The following is a 23,486-nucleotide window of genomic DNA, read 5'->3' on the forward strand; positions in this document are numbered from 1 at the left end:
TACCTTGACAAAGTTCAAAAGTCAAGTAAATGGCTAGGAAAATGGGCAAAAACAGGAAAAAAAATCAGACTATAGAATCTTACTTTGGTGACAAGATCAAAACATACAACCAGAAAGAGATAACAAAGCCAGAGCTCCTGCATCCAAAGCCTCTAAGAAAAATATGAATTGATCTCAGGCTATGGAAGTACTCAAAAAGGATTTTGAAAATCAAGTGAGAGAAGTAGAGAAAAAATTGGGAAGAGAAGTGAAAGTGATGCAAGAAAATCATGAAAACCAAGTCAACTGCTTGCTAAAGGGTACCCAAAAAATGCTGAAAGAAATAACACCTTACGAAATAAGAGTAACTCAAATGGCAAAAGAAATCCAAAAAGCCAGTGAGGAGAAGAATGCCCTAAAAAGTAGAATTGGTTAGATGGAAAAGGAGATTCAAAAGCTCGCTGAAGAAAATAATTCCTTAAAGATTAGAATGGAGCAGATGGAAGCTAATGACTTTATGAAAAAATAAGAATGAAATAACAGCAGCCAATGTGAAAAATCTCATTGAAAAAGCAAATGACCTGGAAAATAGATCCAGGAGAGAAAATTTAAAAATTATTGAACTACTCGAAAGTCATGAGCAAAAAACAGAGCCTAGACATTATCTTTCAAGTAATTATCAAGGAAAACTGCCCTGATATTCTAGAACCAGAGGGTAAAATAAATATTAAAAGAATCTACTGATCACCTCCTAGAAGAGATCCCCAAAAGAAAACTAGGGATATTCCAGAGCTCCCAGATCAAGGAGAAAATATTGCAAGCAGCTAGAAAGAAACAATTCAAGTATGTGGAAACACCATCAGGATAACACAAGATCTAGCAGCTTCTACATTAAGACATCAGAGGACTTGGAATATGATATTCCAGAAGTCAAAGGAGCTAGGATTAAAATCAAGAATCAGATACCCAGCAAAACTGAATGTAATACTTCAGGGAAAAAATGGTCATTCAATGAAATAGAGGACTTTGAAGTATTCTTGATGAAAAGACCAGAACTGAATAGAAAATCTGACTTTCAAATACAAGAATCAAGAGAAACATGAAAAGGTAAACAGGAAAGAGAAATCATAAGGGACTTACTAAAGTTGAACTGTTTACATTCCAACGTGGAAGGATAATATTTGTAACTCTTGAGATTTTTCTCAGCATTAGGATAGTTGCAGGGATTTTATATATATATATGTATATATATATATATATACACATATATATATCAATGGGGTACAGTATCTCTCACATAAAAGAGGCAAGAAAAACTTTTTCAATGGAGGGGAAGAGGGGGGAGGTAAGAGGGAAAGAGTGACCCTCATAGGATTCGGCTTAAGGAAGGAATAACATGCACACTCAATTTGGTATGAAGGTCTATCTTACACTATAGGAAAGTAATGGGGAAGGGGATAAGTGGGGGTGGGGGATGATAGAAGGAAGGGTAAATGAGAGGAGGGGGCAATTAGAAATAAACACTTTTGAGGAGGGACAGGGTCAAAAGAGAGAATAGAATAAGTGGGGTGCAGATAGGATGAAGGGAAATGTAGTTAGTCCTTTACAAGATGACTATTATGGAAGTGTTTTACATGACTACACATGTATAACCTATATATGCCTTCTTAGTGGGGAGGGAGGAAGGAAGATGGAACTCAACATTTTAAAAACCAATGTTCAAAATTGCTTTTACATGCAACTGGAAAATAAGATATACAAGCAATGGGGCATAGAAATCTATCTTGCCCTATAAGAAAATAGAAGGGATGGGGATAAGAAAAGGAAGGGGTGTGATAGAAGGGAAGGCAGATTGAGGGAAGGGTAATCAAAATGCACACTGTCTTGGGGTTGATGTAGGGGAGAGATGGGGAGAAAATCTGGAATTCAAAATCTTGTTGAAGTGAATGCTAAAAACTAAAAAATTAATTTTAAAAATACAAAATTCTTTATTTGGTGTTCAAAGCCCTTCATAATCTAGGCCCTTTCTACCTTTCTAGTCTTTTTAAATCATATTCCCTGCTTCAAACTCAACAACCTAGTGATACCCCTCCTGGTCATTTCATGAACAAGAACCTTCATTTCTCAACTCTGGGCATTTTGTCTAACTACCCCCATGCCTGGAATGCTCTTAATCCTCTGTTTCATCAACCTAGCCTCTTTTAAGTCTCAACTAAAATTTCATCTTTTACTGGAAGCCTTCCCCAATACTTCCTAATTCTAGTGCTTTTCTTTTGTTAATTCCTTCCTATTTATCCTGTATATGGTTTCCTTATATATTTGCTTGAATAGTGACTCTCCCATTAGATTGTAAGCATTTTGAGGGCAGAAACTGTGTTTTGTCCTTTCTTTGCATCTCCAGCATTTAGCATAGTGTCTGGTACATAGTAGGTGCTTAATAAGTATCTCGTGATTGACTTTCTCTTCATCTTAATCAGTACCAAATAATGTCGATGTAATCACTTTGCTATATAAATAGTAATGCCAAGCTAGAAAGATGAACCACTGTAGTTTTTCATTTAATTTCCTTGTAACTGCTCAATCCAATATTCTCACTAGATTGTTGTTGTAGTAGTTAAGAAGAGAGCTAGACTATATTTATACTGCTTCCCCTTGCTCCACCATCTTGGCAGTTATCTCTTTACGTATTTATGTTTCAAATGTATTTCTTGTATTGTAAATAGTATACTGTTGGATTCTGTTATTTAATCCAATCTGCTACTCTCCTGTATTTTATCACTGAGTTCATACCACTTATTTTCACTAACTATATATATCAATCATGTTCAATAAATAGATCTATTTATCTATAAATATGTATGTCTGTGTGTGTGTCCATGTGTATGCACATGTATAGTATGTATACATACATATGTGTCCTCAAGGAATTCACATTCTACTGTGTGAGACATAAACAGTGAAAATGGAAAGTAAATTAACAGGGAAGGCACTGGAGAAGAATGAGGAAGTAACTATGGTAAAGGCATGGAGTTAGGAGAGGGTCTTTTGTTGTATGTGAGGAATAAAAAGCAAGTAGATCAGAGTTATCAGAACACAGACTATCTGGAGGGGAGGGAAATGTAAGGAACACTTGAAAGGTAGTGTATAATTTGATACAAATTATGTGTTCTTCCTTCTGACCAACTAGATGACCAGAAATTTTCCCTCCTCTTCCTTCTCTGGTGATTCCGTCTTGTTCCTGTTTTATTTCTCTTCATTTCAGCCTCCTCTACAGTAAGATTTTTATTGGTAGTGAATTGCTGACTTCATTATCTGTGCTTCTTGGTCTCCATGTCTTATTAAGCATTTAAATTTTGCTTTAAATTGCTGATTAAAGGTTTCTAAAATTTCTGATATGTTTGTTTGCCGGATTCCTTTCTATGTACTGCCTTTAAATTGTCAATGTGGCATTCAAGTTTCTACTGCATGTAATAGCCAGATATTGATGTGATCTTCCAACGACTTTCCTTACATCTTCAACAGATCTTACAAGTTACTTCTTTGCCATCTGTCATTAGGTAGATGGATTTGTCTTTTCTCCCATAACGTATAAGGAACTATGCTAGATATTTTGAGGAATATTAATAAAGATGATATAAAAGTACAAAGAAGTTTCCATAGAAAAAGGATATAAAATGCTCCAGATTCTCTCAAAATAAATAACAGCACTCTACAAAATAAATGTTAAGATACAGAAAAGAAATGGATCATACAACACTGTATTAATAATAAAATTACTTTTGAAACTTCAGATATGTCTGTGCTGGAAAGTTGAAAGAAAGTACAAAACTACAGAGAAAACATAATGTCTAGGAAGATGGAAATTCAGGATTCAGAAAGAGAATGTGATGCTACTTATTGGAGAGGAATCTTTGGAAGAGAAATCAAGAGAACTATTCAGAGAGACTGAGATTAATTTATTTCTAGAATGGAGAAAGATGAGAATTACTCAGTGGAGAAAGGCTCTCTTTTGCTTGGCTGGTATTGTGTGCATCTCAGATTGAAAGTCAATGTAAAACATCTGTGCAGAAAAAATATCTAACCCATATGAATTTACTGAGACTATCAAATAATTGGTAAAATTTATATATAGGAAAATGTGTGGATCTATGGACCTGAACAGAATGCAGGAGAAATGAGGCATCCTCCCTAATTTGGTTTCCCACAAGGGAAATAGGGTCAAACGACAAGGGAACAAATTAGACCAAATGCCTTATAAGTTTTATAATAAGAAGTAGGTAATGGGAATAGATTTCATATGAGAAAGCTAGAGATGTGGACTTATTTAGCTAAGAGATAAGATGGCTGCCCATCTAGTAGCATTTTCTATTGACAGAGGCAGAGCCTCAAAATAATATTTTTAGATACAGGTCAAACCAGAGAGGCCTGAAAAAACCCCTCACAGTGACAACCATACTGGTCATCCAATTAATTTAGGATCCACTTCTGAATCTCTGCTTATCTTAGACATACCAGTATGGGAACATGTAAGACCAGATTTGTCTCTCTAGTGTCCAGAAGCAAACTGAAGGCAGATACATTAATTAGGAGCCTACTGAAACAGTTTGGGTGAAAGGTGATGAGGGCTTGATCTAAGGTAGAAGCTTTGTGAATTAAAGAGAAAGAGACAAGATGTAAGCAATGTTAGGAGATAGAATTAACAAGACTTGGCAAGTAACTGAACGAATGTGAGATTCAGTCAGTGTATGTCACAGCAGTCAGGTCCACTACCAGAATAAATCCAACGTGAACTATTCAGTGCAGTTTCACATTCAGGGTCACTGTTTTTTAAGTAACTCTAGGGAAGCTAGAGCATAGGCAGATCAGATGACCAACAAAGGGAAGCTTTCCATGAAGGGTTAAAAACTTTCTTGCACTACTATATCGAGATAGTTGGGGCAGCACCTGTGCATTGCAGGTAGCTGTCTACAATCTCAATGACTATCCTGGAGGTGGAACATGTGAGTTATTTCTGCTGCTGAACAGAATCTACCAGTGGATGTGGGAGCCTGCACTACTATTGTTGGCAGTTTTCATGTTAGCCGAAAATGAGGATGAATGAGCCTGGATAACAGATCAGAATAACATTTGAGAAAGGTTCAACTAAGATGCAGAATCAGCTTTGTGCAAAGAGTTTATGGGGGACTTCTATCAAGACGGTGAAGTATGAAGTTATGTCTTAGTCTAAGTTTCAGTCTCACTATCTCAAAATAAGAAATGCACTAAATGAAAATTAGAGAAACAAGATGAGAAATATCTTTTAACAATACAATCCCTATTGAAAGAAAAAAACTCAACAAAAGGCTATGTTTCCAATTCACTTCACCCTGTTGCACTCCCCCCACCCAACCATGTTGCTAATTTATTTATTCTTGCTTTGCTGTAGTGGTTTGTGCTGTCTCCACAAAATCTCTCCTTATAGTGACAAATTCCTCACTCCTTCTCAAATATGAAGGAGAGTGCACTGAGTTTACTCAGCCCTAAGGAAAGAGAAAGCAGCTTTCTGGAGTAGATGACAAACTATCTAATAAAGGAAACAAGATGTTTCCATAAGGAGTGTCATGAAAATCCAGGGAAAAGAAATTATCCAAAAGGAAGACATGCTCAACAATGCAAACCAAACAACCACAACTGCAGAGCAATAAAAAAGGATGAGGGCTGAGGAAAGGCCAGAGGTTTTAGATGTCAAGAGATTGATCACTGATGGCTTTGCAGAGAGCAATACCAGTCATTCAGCGGTGAGAGTGGAAGCCAGTCTGCAACGGTTTAAGAACTGAGTGAAAATCGAGGTCACTGTCTAGTGGAAAGAATAATGCCTTGGTAATTAAGAGACATATGGTCTAGTTTCAGTTTTACTACTAACTAGCTATAGGACAACAACCAAGTCATTTATCTTCTTTAGACCTCAATTTTCTCATGGAGAAAGTGAGGGAATTGGACACGATAATATCTAAGGCCTTTCCAAGCACTACTTGTATTCTAAATTGGAAGAGTACTAAATGAGCACATATGACATGTTACAACCAACAACTTTAGGAAGAACTACATTCTTCTGGTTCTACTCTGTTAATTTTAACACTATGCTCTTAAACCACTATTCTTCTATAGGCTATAAAATGCCACCACAAGAAGGTGGTTCAGGAGCACCAATGCCAAGTGTTCACTGATAATCCATATAATAGCATTCTCTTTCTCTTTCCTTTACATTCACATGTTGAATGTTTTAGCACCATAATGCTAAAAATGGTGCCTGTTACTTTCAACAATAATTATCAGTAATACAATGTGAATGTACAGTTGCAAACTTCAACATTAACTATGTGCAACAGGATTCTCATTGGGCATTGAAGACTGTACTGGCTCTGCTTACTCTTGGACAGTAGGAGAAAGCATATATTCCTTGGTTCTGGGCAGGTCTGCTCGGACCCTGTTTGATATCTTCTTGCTACCAGCTGACATGCAACAAGGAAGTTGTCGCTGTGCTCTGACTTGGCCAGGAACCATTTGATCTCTGCTACTTGGGGCAGGTGAAAGGCTATTCACCCTGTGAAACTATCCCTTTTTAGAAATCTTCCTCAACTGTGGTTAACAAAAATAACCTTAACAAAAACAAAAAACAGAAACAACCTCTTAACATAGATGCCATTCCTCCACTCTGTTCACACTATACAAGAAAGAACACTCTCTCCTATTTCTTTTGCCTTTATAATAAGACAGGAGGAGTCAAAGAACTAAATTCTCATTTAAGATTCTAATAATCCTAATATGCATATAGGTCTTCTCAGAAGCCCTAGCAAATCCCACCAGCTCTATCTAGTTCCTTGGTTTCTTTCTGCTGCCCATGTAGAAATATATCAGTGCCCCTTTTATCCTTGCCATTGGAATCCCTAATATTCAAGGAGCATAAGGATATGATTTATTTCTCTTGTGAGAATTACAAATAGACACGAAGGGCCAAGTGAGAAAAGGATTCCAGATATTGTAGGAAAAGAATACATATGCGCATCCTATGAAATCGCAGTGTTGTTCCTACTTAACAGAAATCTCTTGGTGAGCAGTAAATTCGGTGAGTAGTCTCTTTGGAACTGATGAAAATACAGTCCAGCTACCCAATCAGTGCAGTTATTCTCTACCTGCTGAGTATCTCTCTTCACTATATCTCAGTTTCTCTTGCTCTGAGTGGGGCTTTGGCTACGCTCTGCCTGAGTTTATTTCATGCCAATTCCTCTGCCCTGAAGGTCTAGTGATTCCGTATTGTCAGCCTTCACTAGCTTGAAACATGGCATTCCTAATCTTCTAATGTTTAACAATTGTCCTTACTACCCAAGTACTTTCTTTCTTATATTGGATAAGGGGATTCTATTTTCTCCTCCTCCAGATCTGATCACCACCCCACCATCACCACCTCAAAGGTGCTTGCTCAGGGAAAGAGGTAGACAAGTCACAATCACTCAAAGTAAGCCCCTTGACAATAGAGTCTTTCTACCCACTGTAATACATGTCTGAAAAGGAGATGGTCTTTGTTATCATAGAAAAAAGATCTCTTTTGAACCATAATGTAGAGTTGAGTTGCCAGCAGGTGAAAGCTTTCCTAAGACACTGAGTCCAACACATGCATTTTTAAAAGCATGAAAACGTATGTAATTATACAAAAAGCATGAAAACGTATGTAATTATATAAAGAATGTTTTTTAAAGTGTTATTTAGTAAATTCATCTGTGCCACTGGTTAGGGTGGTTCTTAGATCCTAACAGACCTGTTTTAATACATTCACACAATGAAAATAACTAAAGAATATAATTTTACCTGTACTGCAAGTGCACGAGCTACAAGACCTCTCAGATACTGCAAGGGATCTTCTGGGCCTTCCCACTTGCTCTGCCATATTAGAGGACACTGCAATTAAAAAGTCATAATTAATTTAATCTGTTAGTAATATCTGATTTCAATGTATGTTTGTCCTTCATTGCCGAAGACCACCATGCCATCAGAGAAATAATGACATGACTTGCACTTGACTTTGTTTTTAGTGAGGCAGGGCTGTGCAGGTCACCAGCCTCACTTCTCCTCCACAGCCATGGGAATCCAGTGACCAGAGATTCATCAGAATGACTGGAGATGACCCAGGATGAGGCAATTGGGGTTAAGTGACTTGCCAAAGGTCACAGAGTGTCATGTGTCTGAGGTGAGATTTGAACTCAGGTCCTCCTCACTTCTGCACTGGTGCTCTATCTACTGCAATATTATAGATGGAAAAGCATCTTAAGGCCTTCTATTATGGGCTTATTTCATTAAAAACACAATAGTTTTTACCTTCACAATCTTTCTCCCACCTGACCACTTCTTTCCATTCAGCCCCTCATCAAGCTTCACTTAGATTATTGAAATAGTCTCTTGATTTGTCTCTTTGCCTCAAGTATTTTTGTACTCCAATAGAGATCATACACAGCTATTGCCAAATTAATTTTCCTTAAACACCAGTATGACCATGTAGCTCTTCAACTCAATTAACTCCAGTGGCTTATTTCCTTTATGATAAAATATAAACTCTTCTATTTAGCTTTCAAAACTCCACACAACCTGGTTCTCACCTATCTTTCCAGCTTCAGTGGATATTCTTCTCCTAAACACATAATGCAAAATCCATCCAAAATGGCCTTCTTTTTGTTTCTCACACAGGAAAATTCACCTCCCACCTCCGTGCTTTTGCCCTGGCTTTTCTACACATATGCAACACACTAGCTCCTTACCACCACCTTATGGAGTCCTCTTCTTCCTTTAAAAAGTAGCTCAAGAACTATTTTATACATGAAACTTTTCCTGACCCCATCAACTGTCAATGACCAAACTTCCTTGTGTTTTATATACTTTTATATCTATTCACTTTGTATTTATGCTGTATATATTTATGTATATACTTGTTTTCCCCTGTAAAACAATGTTAAGCTCTTTGTGAGTAGGAAACGTTCCATTCTTTGTACTTGTATGGCCAACACTTAACACAGAGTCTACTTGTTGGTTGTCTCGGATGCAAAAACCCATTTCTTTAACATGTTCTCTCCATAGTGCTACAATTATGTCAGCAAATCATGGAATACATTGCTCTTAGAGAAATGAGAATTACAGGTAGCCCAAATGGCAATAGAAAGACACACTGTAGATATAAGTAGGCTATAATATACTGCCCACCACAAATGGAACAGGTGGGAGGAAAAACCTCATTAATTACACATATAACCAGAAAATGAGGTAAGCTGGCCCTTGCTATCATCAGAATGAGGGACAATAGTTGGACTGTTCACGTATTACAATGGCATTCTCAAGACATTAAAAGATTCAGTGGAAGGTCATCAGATTAATAGGAGAACTCTCTATGAAAGCTACGGTCATCACACAAGATGAAAAGACACAGACAAACTGTAATGTACAGTATGTTCAGTTTAACCTATTATGTCATATTATTCTGAGGCAATAAATTCATGAGGGCAGGAATTGTGTTTTTATTTTCTCCTTTCCCTTAGTATATAAGCAGAGTGTTTTGAAAACATAAAGCATACTTTCCTTCCTTCAAAATACATTTTATTTTAAGATTTATAGGTCACTATCTTTTATAGAAAGATGATCAATTCTATATGCCACAAATCAGTCTCATTACTTTATAGTCATGAACTACCAATATCACACATCATATACGTGAATCACAAGCAATCCTCCAAATCTGGATCACTTTTATTACTTTTTTTAAATGCAGCATCATTAAGTTTTCAAAATAAAATAATACTAAAGATCTGAAATATCAAAATATGATTAAATCATAAGTTACTTTTGTGAAAAACTTCAAAGAACAAGTATGTTTTTACAATTATTCTTCAAGAAAGATTTACATATTTTAATATATGCATTTAGATATTAAGTCATAGGAAAGTATGGTGCCCTGGGCTGTTTACACGACACCAATAAAATATGTCAATTTGGTAAATCATTGAAACAATAATTTGATTCAGCTGAAAATGTTAAGCTGAAACGTTCACACAATGGTCTTCCTTATGCCAAGTGTCTCAAATAATGCCTGATATTATTAAATATAAGAATAAAATTGATGGACGCTTGTTGATTGATTCAGAATTGCCAGGTGGTGGCTATCTTGTCCTAGCATTCATGCAGAAAAGATCTCCCAAGATCTTTCTAGTTTTAAAGTTACATGCTTCTTTGATTTCAATATAAGTATAACTGGTATTCATCCATCTTAACAGACAGAAATTTGGATATGTATAAATAAAAATGAAGAAGAGGGAGAATGACTTGCTTAAAAATTGACAATAAACATGTATTAAACACCTACTATGTGCGAGGCATTGTAAGAAACACTGGGGATACAAAGAAAGGAAAAAGAGCGTGTTCTCAAGAATCTCAAAAGTCTAATGTCAGGGTGCAGGTTGGGGTGTGGAAACAACATAAAAAAGTTATGGACAAAAAAGTATAGAATAAAGGGGAAATAATCCACAGAGGTAAGGCACTAGAATTAGGAAAGATTGGGAAATGCTTCCTGTATAAAGAAGGATTTTAACTGGGACCTGAAGGAATCTAAGGAAGTCAGCAGGCAGAATTCAAAGCATGGGAGACAACCAGTGCAAATGCCCAGAGTCAAGAGATGGAAAACCTTATTCAAACAACAGAAAGAAAGCCAGTATCACAGAATCAAATACTACATGGGGGTAGCGTGTAAAGTGTAAGAAGGCTGGAAAGGTAAGAAGGGGTAAAAGATTATGAAGGGCTTTACACTCCAAACAGAGGTTTTTCTATTTGATTCTGGAAGTAATAGTCATTGGGGCTTACTGAGTGGGGTTGAGGGAGGATCACATGGTCAGGCCTGTACTTTAGGAAGTTCACTGTCAGTTAAAGCATCTTTGTCAGGGGGACGGCCAGCAGGCCATAAACAGGGCAGGCTTGAGGTGATGAGAGTCTTCACAATGGTGGTATGAGTATCTGAGCAGAAAATGGGTGTACACAAGAAACAACTCAAAGTTAGAATCAACAGGTCTTGGCAGAGACTGAGTGTGAGGGTGGGAGATGAAGAGTCAAGCCTGATTAGATTTTGAGCCTGGGTGACTAGGAGAATACTGGTACCCTTGACAGCAACAGAGAAGTTAGGCATAATGGGTTTGTGTGGAAAGACAAGTTTAGTTTTGGATATCTTGAGTTTAAGATGTCAGTGAGAAATTCAATTTCAATAGGAAGTGGAAAATGAAAATGAAAAACTAGAGTTTAGAAGACAGTGTCCTGATCCAATATCTCCTCACGATCTGAAGGCAACTCTATGGGGCCAAAATCTATTCCAATACAGCGCAAGCTCTGAAAGGCTCTGTCAGCTAAAGGTGAAGAGGCTGATCATAGGCAGGCTGGACTCAGCGATGAATTCTTTGTCCATGAAAATCTACAGAATAAAGGTGGGAGAAGAGAAAGACTGAAAGTTTTATAATTCATTTAAAATACTTTTATTGACTAAGCCTAATTTTTACAAGGCAACCTGAAGTAATATTAATTTAACAAGAAAGGGTAAAAGGGGTTAGGAGTCTGTACAATTAGCAAAGAAGAATTAGTGAAGTAATTAGATTAATTCTCTCTAAAAAGTAGGACATTTTTCAGGAAAGAAATGGCTTTATGTAAACCTAATCTGCTCCAGGTTAGAAAGAATAAAAAATAGCTTTGATTTAAGATGAACATGAAAATGCTGAACTTCAAAAAATATGAAGGTGAATTGGAACAGTTCAAATAAAAATGATCAGCAAAGATCACTTAAAAGAACTTTTCCCTCCATGTGGCCAAAGGAATTCTTTCATGTTTCTTCTTCTGCACTGTGAAAGCAGTACAGATGTGGGACCTATGGGAAGTCAAGTATAAGAAAGTGCTTACAAACTTCAGGAAAGAAGCCCTGATCAAATGACCATATTCTGGAAAAGTATACAAATAGAACTCATAACATAAAGATGACAGTATAAAGATGTCAGTATTTTACAAGAGGCATGCAGCATGATAAAGTGGAAAGAACACTGGATTTAGTCAGGGCCTCTGTGTTTAAGTCTTAGTTAGGTGATTTATGTCACTTTGAGCAAGGCCCTAAATCTCTTTCAGCCTCAGTTTCCTCCACTATAGAAGCAGGTGGTTAGACTAGACAATAGCTAAGGTAACTTCCAGTAATATTTTCTATCCCTAATATTAAAACAGTTCCTTCTCATACCAGGTTCAAATCTAGCTTCACAACTTCCACGCACTGTCTGTCACTCTATCTTCAAGGGTCAAGCAAAACAACTGTAATGTCTCCCATATAGCAACTATTCCAGGATGTGAAAACTGACATCAAGTCCTCCCTATGTCTTCTCTTCTCAAGCCATCCTCAAAGTGCATGATCATCACCTTGTCTGTGTTCCTCTGGACACTCTCTAAGTGAATGACAATCTTCCTTAAATGTGGTGCCTGGAATTTAACACTATACTCGTGACATCATCTGATTAGATATTGGTATTCTAACTTCTCAAGAACCTGGCCAGCAGTCTTCTTGACAAATCTTGCAAAAAGTCTGGATACCCCTACCAGAACTCAATCTTGTTAACACTGACTTATCCATCCCTACCTTTTTCACATAGCCCAAAAGAAAACATTTTATATTTGCCATAAAATGTTAATCATTAACTCTTTATTACAGGTGAAGTTTGTGATGTGAGAAGGGAAGAGTTTCAAATATCAAGCACTGACGAAACCCTCAAAAACATCATTAAGCAAGATAACTGAAAAGGATTTCAGAGCCCATCGAGTCTACCCTGCCTTTAAACAAAGATGTGCACTGCAATCTACTCAACATGTGGCCAACCTTTGTTGGAAGACATTAAGTTTATACAAATCCTACCTAAACAGTGGTGGCCACAGTAGAACATAAGATTCCAGATGAGCTATGACCATAGCAGAGTGAATGAAACCTTCCCCAGTCCTAGCCATCATGCCTCTATTTGTGCAGCCTAAGACTTTAGTGGCTCTTCTGGTTGCCATATTATCCTGCTGACTCATACTGAGCTTACAATCTAAATCTAAATCTAAAATAAAAAGTTTTAAGGTAAATTAATGTATCCATGACCTTCACATCATTAATATCATATATAATGTATCTGGGTATCTCTTTTGTTAAAAACCACTAGCTCTAGAGTCAGAGCAGTTGAGTTCAAATTTTACCTATAATATGTTACCTCTAATAGGTGCAACCTTGGGAAAGTCATTTAATTTACCTGGGCCTCACTCTCCTCCTCTGTAAAATGGAAGGTTTTGGACCAGACTGAGGTTCTTTTCTAGCTCTAAATCTATGATCCTAGGATCTTTTGAAGATAATAAATTTCTTAAGAGCAGGATTTCTGTCATAGGTATCTCTGTATCATTACTAGCATGAAATACAGTGTCTTGCAATGTAATTATTCAATAAACATTTGTTGAACTGAATAAAAAGTCTCAAATGTATATATTATTAGAAACTATAACAATAGTCATACTTTGTATATAAATATTTAGAAAAAACAGATGGCCAGTTGTCTTCTAACAATTTAAACATATAGCTTCCATTAAAAAGAGATAATTTCAGTGAGGAATAATTCCAAGAATTCTGAACTCTGGCCTTTCACAAAAAATATTTTTAACAAGTAAAACTTCTAAAGTTCTCAAATATAACACAGATGGAGAACATATTGGTTACGTTTTTTCCACTTGTGAACTGACTCAAGCTTTACCTAGTTTTGGTTGGCAAAAAAAATTGTATTTCCTAAAGAATGTGGGAAATATTAAGCATTGCTAAGAGTATTCAAGAAGACTGAAGTTTAGCAGAAAAACAATCTCAGAATTGTAGAGCTGGAAGGAATCTCAGAGGATGGCCACTTGAGCATGAACTCTCTATATAAGATACTCACACACATAGGCTATGCTTGAAGACTTCCAGTGAGGAAGAAACAACTTCCTCCAAACAGCTAGTCCATTTTGGGATCTTTCTGGTGATAAAGAAGCTTTTTTTTTTTTTACCACAAGCCTGAATTTTCTTCTTTGCAACCGCTATCCACAGGACCTCATGCTGCCTTCTAGAAGCAGGTAAAACAAGTACAACCAGTCTTCCATATGAATCCCTGAAAACAGTTCTCAGGTGTCCCCTCAATCTTCTTTCCTCAAGCCTAAACATCTCAAGTGCCTTCATGCATGAGTACCATTCAGGATGTCTTCCTCTGAATACTCCACTTCTAAAGTATGGTGTCTAGAATGTAACACAATGAAATTGTAGGCCAGATTATAGAAGGTTTAGAAGCAAGTGACAGGAGGGTTAGTGGAGGCACCTACTATAAATGGTTTTCTCAAAGTTTAGCCATAGAGAGTAGAGGTATAGAGCAACAGCTAGCAAAGATGGTTGGATTAAGTGACACAACTTTTTTTAAGGATGAGAGAGACATGAAAGTCTTTGTAATCAGTTGGGAAGAAGCTAGAAGATAGGGAGACTGACAATGAGAGAGACAAACAGAGAGGATCAAAGTGGGGACAATCTGTTGGATAAAGTGGGAGAGGATGAAACCTAGAGTATATGCTGAAGGCTTTGCCTTGGTAGGGAGAAAGGGCACCTCCTTACATGATATAGGGACAAAATAGAAGATAGTGGGAGAAGATGCCAAAATGATATGAAATGAGAAGAGGGAGCTCTTGTGAATTGGCTCAATTTTTTCTTTTTGGTCAATTATGAGACCAGGTCCCTAAAGAGTGAGTGGGAGGAGGGGGTGCCATGGGAGGTCTGAAAAAGCATTAAAAGAGATGAAATATTTGCTGTGGTATATAGGAGAGTGAGTGGATGAGAGACATGCTCCTCTCCTAACTACCTATTTATCTTGACTATCAACTCATATTAGAATTTGTCTTTGTACTATCTTATGGTGAGCAGTTATGGTTTCTCTTTGCCATTCTTTATTATAGTCACCTCTACTTAGGACTGTGGCCATATCTTTTTACTCAATAAAACTAAAACCCTTCTCCCTCTCTGCTGGTGCTCTAAACTTCCTTTATTAGCTTCTTCTGAACTTTGACAATTCTGACACTATTACTGCAGGACCATGACATGTTTCAAACACTTCTTTCATCCTATGTCCAGTTTCTTCTACTGAACACATCTTTAAAAATCTAAATTGGTTCAGTTCAGTTTCCTGTTCATGTCCCTTGGGACAGCAACTCCCCATCCCCCATCGCAACCCCCTTTTTTCTTCTCTTCACAATCATTTCTCTTTGGGTCTTCAAGTTTTAATTCTTCAAAAATTCTCATTCCTCCTGAGCTGACATTCTCTGTAGAATTTCACACTGAGGAATTCTATCTATAATTTTTAGAATGTTTTGAAATCTGCTCTACCCAAATCTACAGCGAATGTCAGATTATTCCTGCTTTACTCTCTTCTGAGCACTCATTTGACACCAAGTTTTTCAATAATTTGTACCCAACCAAACAGTCCTTTTGGTGAAAATAAGGTGAGAAACTCAGTTCCTATGGCTGATTTCTCTTTGCTTCTGCTGGTCAGACTTGTTTCAATTTCACAGAACAAGATGCCCCTTTCCAGATAAGCTAATCACTTCTAAATTCACTACCATGCTGCTAACTTAATCCTTGAATGCCACTACCTCCTCAGCTTCCTCTGCCCTCTGAAAGGAAGACAGGAGGGTAAAGTCCCAAACTCGTCTCAATGCCTTGCTTTAGAGAGGGCAGAAAATGGACTCAGCTCACTGTATTGCGCACCTGCTGCCATGCCTGGTTTCAACTCCGTACAACAAGGTATTCCCATGCTGGGTACGTGCTGTTGTCCTCCCCCCACCTCTGCTTTGTTGCTCCCTTTTTGCTGCTGTCTTCTTCTTGGGGGCAGAGTTGGACTGTCTTTTTATTAGTTGTTTCCCCAGTGCTTAGCACAGTGCCTGGCATAGTGCCTGGCATATAACAGGTTCTTGGTAAATGTTTATCGGGTTGGAAATTATTATTAAGGCAGGCCAAGAAATTACTAGCTTCTCTGATTTTATCAAAGAAAGAGCTCCATGTGATTTTCCAAATAATTCATTCCCCATTATTATTATATTTGTGATGTTTCCTAGAATCTTCATCTTTTCCATCTTTCCGTTCAGGTATTCTACAGCACCGATATCAAACTTAAACAGAAATAAAGGTCATGAAAGTATTCAAAAAGATCCTTGTGGGACCCATATTGATTTCAAAAAAATCATATATTAACAGTTTCCATTGTATTTTTATTTATTTTGTTATTTAAATTATATTTTGATCTGGTTTGGGTCACATACAGGAATATGGTGGGCTTCAACGTGGCCCACAGACTGTGTGTTTGAAACCTCTTGTCTACAGTTTAATCTGATCATATTTATGCTATGATCAGCATCCACACTGTTTCTCTCCCTATTGATCTTTACCCAAATATTGCCTACCATAGATATCCCTCCACTGGTTCATCAATTTCCTTACTTGAATACATCTTCTTCACATATAATAATATTCTACTTTCATCCTTTGTTGATGAAGTAGATAGAGCTTGGGGCTTGGAATCAGGAAGCCAGAGTTCAATGTGACCTCATACACTAGTGAAAAAAAAAGAACTAAAAAAAAATCCTTAAAAGAAAAGCTAGTTTCTTAGTAGGATATCAACATACTAGCTGTGTGACCCTAGGAAAGTCACTTCACCTCTGTATGTCTCAATTTCCTTGTGTGTAAAATGGGGACAATAATAATACCTTCCTCCCAGGTTGTTATGAAGATTAAATGAAATCATAATCATAAAGTGTAAACATAGTGTCACACACAGTAAGCATTATATAAATGTTAGCTAGATATACCTTTCTAGTCATCAGTTTGATTTATCGAAGATTTAGCAATACTTTAAAGGGTCATATTTGCTTCCTTGAGTTAGACTTGGTAGTTTACCTTGCATATTAACTTTACGTATGCATTGTGCATTTGTGTATCAACATCTGATGTCATGAGTTTTATTGTTGGCTCCCTTCTTAGATTTCACAAAATAAAATGTCTTACAATATCAGAAGGCTAAGGCTTTTAGGAAATTTTTTTTTTCTGATTAATTTTAAGTATAAAGTTTTCTCGTGTGGAAAAACAGTCCCAAAACTCTTTGTTTTCAGTGTCAGTCTTACTGTCACTGAGATGATGATAATGATTTTTATTAAAAAATACATTAGCTTTCCTTATATGCTATGGTTGCATTGATTTTTCATAGTTCTTTGGTTCTCCCCTAAGGTCTGAGCTGCTTGTTTTGTTTGGTTTTTTTTGCCAAATTTACTTAAGATAGTGATAAACAACACCCTCACTGGAGAATTCATCATGCTAATAAGATTTCATGATTGACAAAATGTTTCCTCATGCTTAGAAACAACTGAAGACTTTAAAATTCACAGTATGTTTCTTCTAGCATTCTGATAACCATTGCTTTTACAGATATTATGGAAAACATAGGAAACTAAAAACCAATGAAAATAAAACATAAGTAGCAAGAAAGAATTCTCTAAAATGGGATTCCTTTACCTTCTTTGTATAATGGACCCTTCTGGCAAGTCTACTGGAGTCTATGCATCGTTTTTCAGAATAATATTTTTAAATGTATAAAATAAAATACACAGGACTGCAAAGGAAATCAAATATATTGAAATAAAATTATAAATTTGTTAAAGCGTGTTCACAGACCTCAAATCCTTATTCTAAATTGAGCCTTTCCCCCAAGATGTATGGGAAAAGGGGCAAAATGTTCAACAAATATTTTCCCAAGATTGAGGGAGGAAATTATATCTTATAGATTGTGATTAAAAGATACGGTATATTTGTGTTCTGAGTGTAAAACTTCCATTATCTCATTGTGATCCAACGAAACATTAACAAACTGTTAGCAAGGACACAGACATTGCTGACCTTTTCAGTCATCACTGTTCAAGTCTTTTGGTATATGTTGTTCATAGATATTATGGTTCCTCAAAATAATATCTAATGCATACTTTCTCCTGGGACATATGCAATACAGGTTCATAAATAAAGACATCCAGGAAAAGCCACCTACCTGCACTTAGCTGCCACAACATGATTTTAATCTGACTCTGCTGCTCTTTCTCCTGTCAACACAGTTGGTGCTGTGATCATACCATAACAGCCAGATTAACATCAGTGAGTGATGCTATCCTACCTGCTTTTATATGCTGTCTTGTCAGGCGGTACAGTGGAAAGAGTGCCAGATTTAGAATCAGGAAGATGAGTTCAAATCCTGCCTCAAACACTTACTAGCTGTACAAATAAGTCACTAACCTCTTTCATTCTTAGTTTCTTCATCTGTAAAAATGAGGATAATAATAGTATCGAGCTCATAGTTTCTGTGAGGATCCAGTTAGATAATGTTACATAACATAAAAACCTCAAAGAACTCTATTAATGCTAGTTAGTACTACTGTTATTAGATAATATTTATAAAAGCACTCAGGATAATGTCTGATATAGAGTAAGATATTTAATAAATGCACATTCTGTTCCCTCTTTAGTTTTATTATATGGCTTAATTATCTGGAAAGGGAACTGGTATGAACCATTAAGTTTCCTTTTATACATTTAATAAGATAGTGGATAAATTAGATATAGTCAGACCCTGTGGCACCTATATTTCATAGCTACAAAGAGCTTACCTTTTGGTTTAGCAAGGCACTTGCCAATTTTTGTACTTCAGAACTCAACAGTGTCGTGCCTCTGATCACTTTGCTAAGAGCCGCAAGCGACTGGTGGACACTTTGCACTAAGCGAATGGCATTGAATTGTTCAAGAACAATGAATGATAATATAGGAGATCCTTGTCGTTCATTAGGCGGAGACACTTTCTGGTGAATCAGGTTTGAATTCTAAAAGAAGAACACATATCATTTCATTAATATATACCTAAGAACGTGATTCATCAAAACAACAATTCATTAGCTTAAAAGCTGGAAAAAACACTACTCCATCAAAAATGCAATAGATTTTTTTTTTAATCCCCTCTAGCTCCTCTCAATGCTCTATTTTTCCAACAGAATAAGTTTCTAATATTATTTCTTTGCTGGAGTTAGAAGCATCTAATGCAGTTCTGCTTTACCTTTCACTTTATTTTTTGGGTTTTTTTTCTTTTGGTCTGTTTCTTCTTTTACAACTATGACTAGTAGGGAAATATGTTTTACATGATTGCATATATATAACCTGTATCAAACTGCTTACTGTTTTAGGAAGAGGGAAGAGCAAAAAGGAAGGGAGAAAAATTGGGAACTAAAATTTTTATTAAAATGAATGCTGAAAAATTGTCTACATATAATTGGAAAAAATAAAATACTACTAAAAAGGAAACTAATTGAACAAGCAGTCAGAATAGATTAAATAAAGGTCATTGCTCATGTCTCCCAAAAATAAACAAAAAATTGATTCCTCTCTCTGATAATAGCCTCTTATAATTCTATCCCTCCCATGTCTTAGCCCTCCTAAAACTATTTTTTGTCCTTGCTGTGATCTCTATAGCATGTAAGAAAGCTCCTTGAAGAGATTATTTCACTTTTGTCTTTGTATCTCCCCTGCCTAGCAGAGTACATGTATATGACTGATTAATTGATCTTGGACTCTTCTCCATTGCCTCTCATCTCTAATTATTTAAAAAGTCCTCTTGATTCTCTCCCAGCACGTTATCTACATTTCCACTGCCACAACCCTATTAGAGAGAAGCTTTCACTACTACCTTCCTGGACAAACTAGAAAAGCATCCCAAAAGGTTGCCCCAACTCTACTCCTGACTTTATCATGCCTTTCAAAACAATGCCAAATTATTCTTCCTCAAACATTAGTCTGATCATATAACTCTTTCTACCCAAAAGTTTTCCTACGGCCTACTGAATAAAATTCAGACATCTTGATCTCACATTTGACGCTTTTGAAATCTGGTAGAATTTAGGCATTTTATTCTTATCTCAAACTATTCCATACCACCTACTCTTTGCTTCCTCTAAACTGGATTATTCTTTACATTCCTCCAAATCTATCTTATACCAACACTGTGTCTTTAATCACATTGCTCTCTATACAATGTTCTCCTTGCAACCTTCCTGCTACACTACTATTCACCTTTTAAATGTTACATCAGACAGCATCTCCTCCATTAAGCCCACCCTGACTCTTATACCTGCTCAATATTGAATTCATATTTCTTCACATAGGTATACTGTAGATGCTCATAATACATACTACATTATTTCATATGTCATCAATGTATGTGTTTTATTACTAAGTTCCATAAAGTTAATGATTATGGTTTATCTAAACCTCATATCCTTCCAAACATTGGGGATGGCATTCTCTACAGAACAAGTGTTAATTAATATTTTTAGCTTAACAGATATTAACTGAAGAAAAGACAGAATGAGGTTATGGAGGACAGTGGGTCTATATTGTGGGTCTATATTCAATATAGAAAATAAAAGTGTTGATCTTGTCAAGGAGAAGCGTCATCTCTCTAAAACTTGTAAGAGGAAAAAGATTTAGAAAGCTTCAAAGCAGAGGAAGAGGGGAACTGAAGCGTACATTTTATGTGGTCGCAATCTTCTCAATAATGCCAAAGGCAAATTCTTAAGACTATTCAAATTTCTATTTAGGTATAAATCATTAATAAGTACACAGTTGGATTTATTAAAGAAGAGTTTAGGAGTAAGATCAAGGCAGATAAAATATAGAGATTTAAAAGTCCTTTGCATGGAGTTCATAAATGAAAAACAGTTAGAACAGAAGTGCTTTGAGGAAGAGAGCATGGAGAGAGAGACAGATGAAGTACAAGTAGAGGTACTTTCACCATCAGAGGATGAGAAGAGATAGAAGAATGAAATTAAGAAAGAATATCAGAAAAAAGATAAAGAAAGCTAGGCTAGTATACAAGAACAAGAAGAGAAAAAATGGATATTCAATGGTGTGAAATACTACAAAAAACAGCAAAGTGAGAGTTTGAGAAAATTAGGTGGTTCACTGATACCAATCTAGAATGAAATTTCAGTAGAATGCTGGGAACAGAAATTTGATTGAAAGGTGGCTATTATTTAATTAAGAAGTGAATGAAGTGTAACTCTTTACATAAAGTTAGGTCTGAGTATATGGGACAAAAATTGAACAAAATATTATTTTTCAAGGCTATGAAGGTTTTATTTTTAATGGGAAAAGTAAGGCCACTGCAGTGGATCTTATGATAAAGCAAGAAAATTGATTAACATATTCAAGCTCAGGGGATAAATCCAGAAATCATTACTCTTTGCGCTGATCCAATTGCCTATCTGATTGAGGTTGTTCATCACAAAACACATTTATCTCCTAAGTCTCAGTCTCTGTTTGCTAAATTAAGAATGGGACAACAATGGCATAATTGATAAAGTGATGTAAAATTATGTACTATGTGAAATAATAACTCAGCATAAATTAATTTCATTATATTTAAGGGCATTCAGTCAACACACAGTTGCTTCAGTTTGCTCACCATTATCACCACTTTATTTTGTAGAGGTAAGTCTGCATTGCAGGTCCTAAGATTCAGTAAAAGAAACATTAGCTTTTCCTTTGGCAAAGTTCCTTAAGAAAGGTAAAGTCAAGGACAAAGCAAATACTGTTTGAAAAGGGTTTTGGTTTGTTTTGTTTTTTGCTTGCTTTTGTTAGCAATATTTCTCCTGAAAGTTGTACATTACTATCAGAAGAATATTCAATATAAGGATCTCCAAGATGGACAAAAAGGACTTAGAAAAATTTGTTATCTGAATAGAGAATATTCCTAATCTTTAAATGTCAGCAATTACTTTTTTTATAGACTCAAAGAGTGCAAACAAAACCTTAAAGTAATATACAAAATATGTGGTAGAAAGTAACAGTAATATGAAATAGCTAACCAAATGAACAAAAATGGTATTAAAATAATTAAACTTTTAATGCAGACCTTTACATTTTCCTTTGAAATGCTGGTATGAACAATAACACAGTATTCAGAATTGTGAAATCCTTGAAGTTTGGGTTTTAAATATAGAAAAAACCCTCCAGATCCCTTTCTCTGTGAACTGTTATCTAACCATATCTCACCTACTATGTACATCACACAGATCTGTATTACTATACACTTATCTATATGCTTATCAAATTTCATCTTATTGATTTCAGCATATCAGTCTATCCTTTGAGATGTTCTTAGATAATATCATGCAATGTACTAGCTATTCCTCCCAGATTCAATGTCATCTGTAAATTTAACAAGCATGCATCTGGTATTCATCTGAATCATTGATAAAAATGTTGAACAGCATAGCATTCAAAATAAATCTCTGGGATGGTACACTAGATATCTCCCTCCAAAGTAACATTTAGCCATTACTTAGTATTAGGAAGCACGGTGGTGCAGTAAAATGAGCACTAGACCTGGAGTCAAGAAGATACAAATTCAAATCTGGTCTCAGATACTTGTTAGCTGTGTGATCCTGGGCAAGTCACTTAATCTCTATTTGCACTCAGTTTCCTCATCCATAGAATAACATTATTGACTTTCCAGGGTTATTGTGAAGATCAAAAGAGAGGATATTTGTAGGTGCTTAGCATACTGGCCAGCACTATGCTGCCATAAGTACCATAGAATGTTACTATATAAATGCTTATTCCCTTCTATGATGATGATGATGATTCATTTCATCCAGTTGTTAAGCTTCAAATCCTTCTAATTTTATCATCTTAGTTTATACTTCATCTCTCCATCATACACAGAAGAAGAACAAGAGATATTTTGTTGTTTCATTGAACAACAGGACTATTATGCCTATAGCATTCCCTACATTTTCTAGCATGGTAATCCTGTCAAAATAGCAAATGAAGTTCATCAGGAAAGATCTGTTCTAAAAGAAATTCCAGCTGTTGGTGATCATTGCTTTTCTTACTACATGCAGACAGAATTCCCTTTAATAATATATTCTCGAATTTACCCAGGAATTGAAGTCGAGCTCACTAACTCATAAATTTAAGATTCCTTACTTACTTTTTTTTTTAATTAGGATTTTTGCCCTTTTCTAGGACTTGAGCATCTCTTATTTTCAAGATTTTTCACCAAGCAGTGAAGGTAGGTCAATAATCACATCTGGCAGTTCTTTTGCAAATCTCTATAGTTCACATAGGTCTGGTGACATGAACTCATTGAGGGCTTCTATCACCGCATTTATAATCCATCTCATTAATCTTTCGTTTCATTTTTTAAATTTATACTTTCTAGCCCAAAGGTTCACAGCCAAGAAAGTAAGCAAAATAGGAGCTGAATTATTCCTTCACGCCATTATCTATTACCATCTTCCTAACCACTCTGAGAAGTGGTTTTACTCTATTTGATCGTATGGAAAATAATTCAAGT

The 23,486-nt window shown here is 36.0% G+C and overlaps 1 protein-coding gene across 6 annotated transcripts in view; it reads right to left on the reverse strand.

Annotated features, from left to right (window-relative positions):
- Nucleotides 1-23,486, reverse strand: part of DYNC2H1 (dynein cytoplasmic 2 heavy chain 1) — a 413,209-nt gene that overhangs the window by 64,125 nt on the left and 325,598 nt on the right. For all 6 annotated transcript variants that reach the window (XM_072611238.1, XM_072611237.1, XM_072611242.1 and 3 more), the window contains 2 exons: nt 18,748-18,957; nt 7,825-7,914 (listed from right to left, as the gene is read on the reverse strand). In XM_072611238.1, the coding sequence (XP_072467339.1) occupies nt 7,825-7,914; nt 18,748-18,957 (300 nt within the window). The remainder of the gene's footprint in view (nt 1-7,824; nt 7,915-18,747; nt 18,958-23,486) is intronic.

The sequence above is a fragment of the Notamacropus eugenii genome, chromosome 5, assembly GCF_028372415.1.
Source record: "Notamacropus eugenii isolate mMacEug1 chromosome 5, mMacEug1.pri_v2, whole genome shotgun sequence".
In the NCBI taxonomy this organism is placed as follows: Eukaryota; Metazoa; Chordata; class Mammalia; order Diprotodontia; family Macropodidae; genus Notamacropus; species Notamacropus eugenii.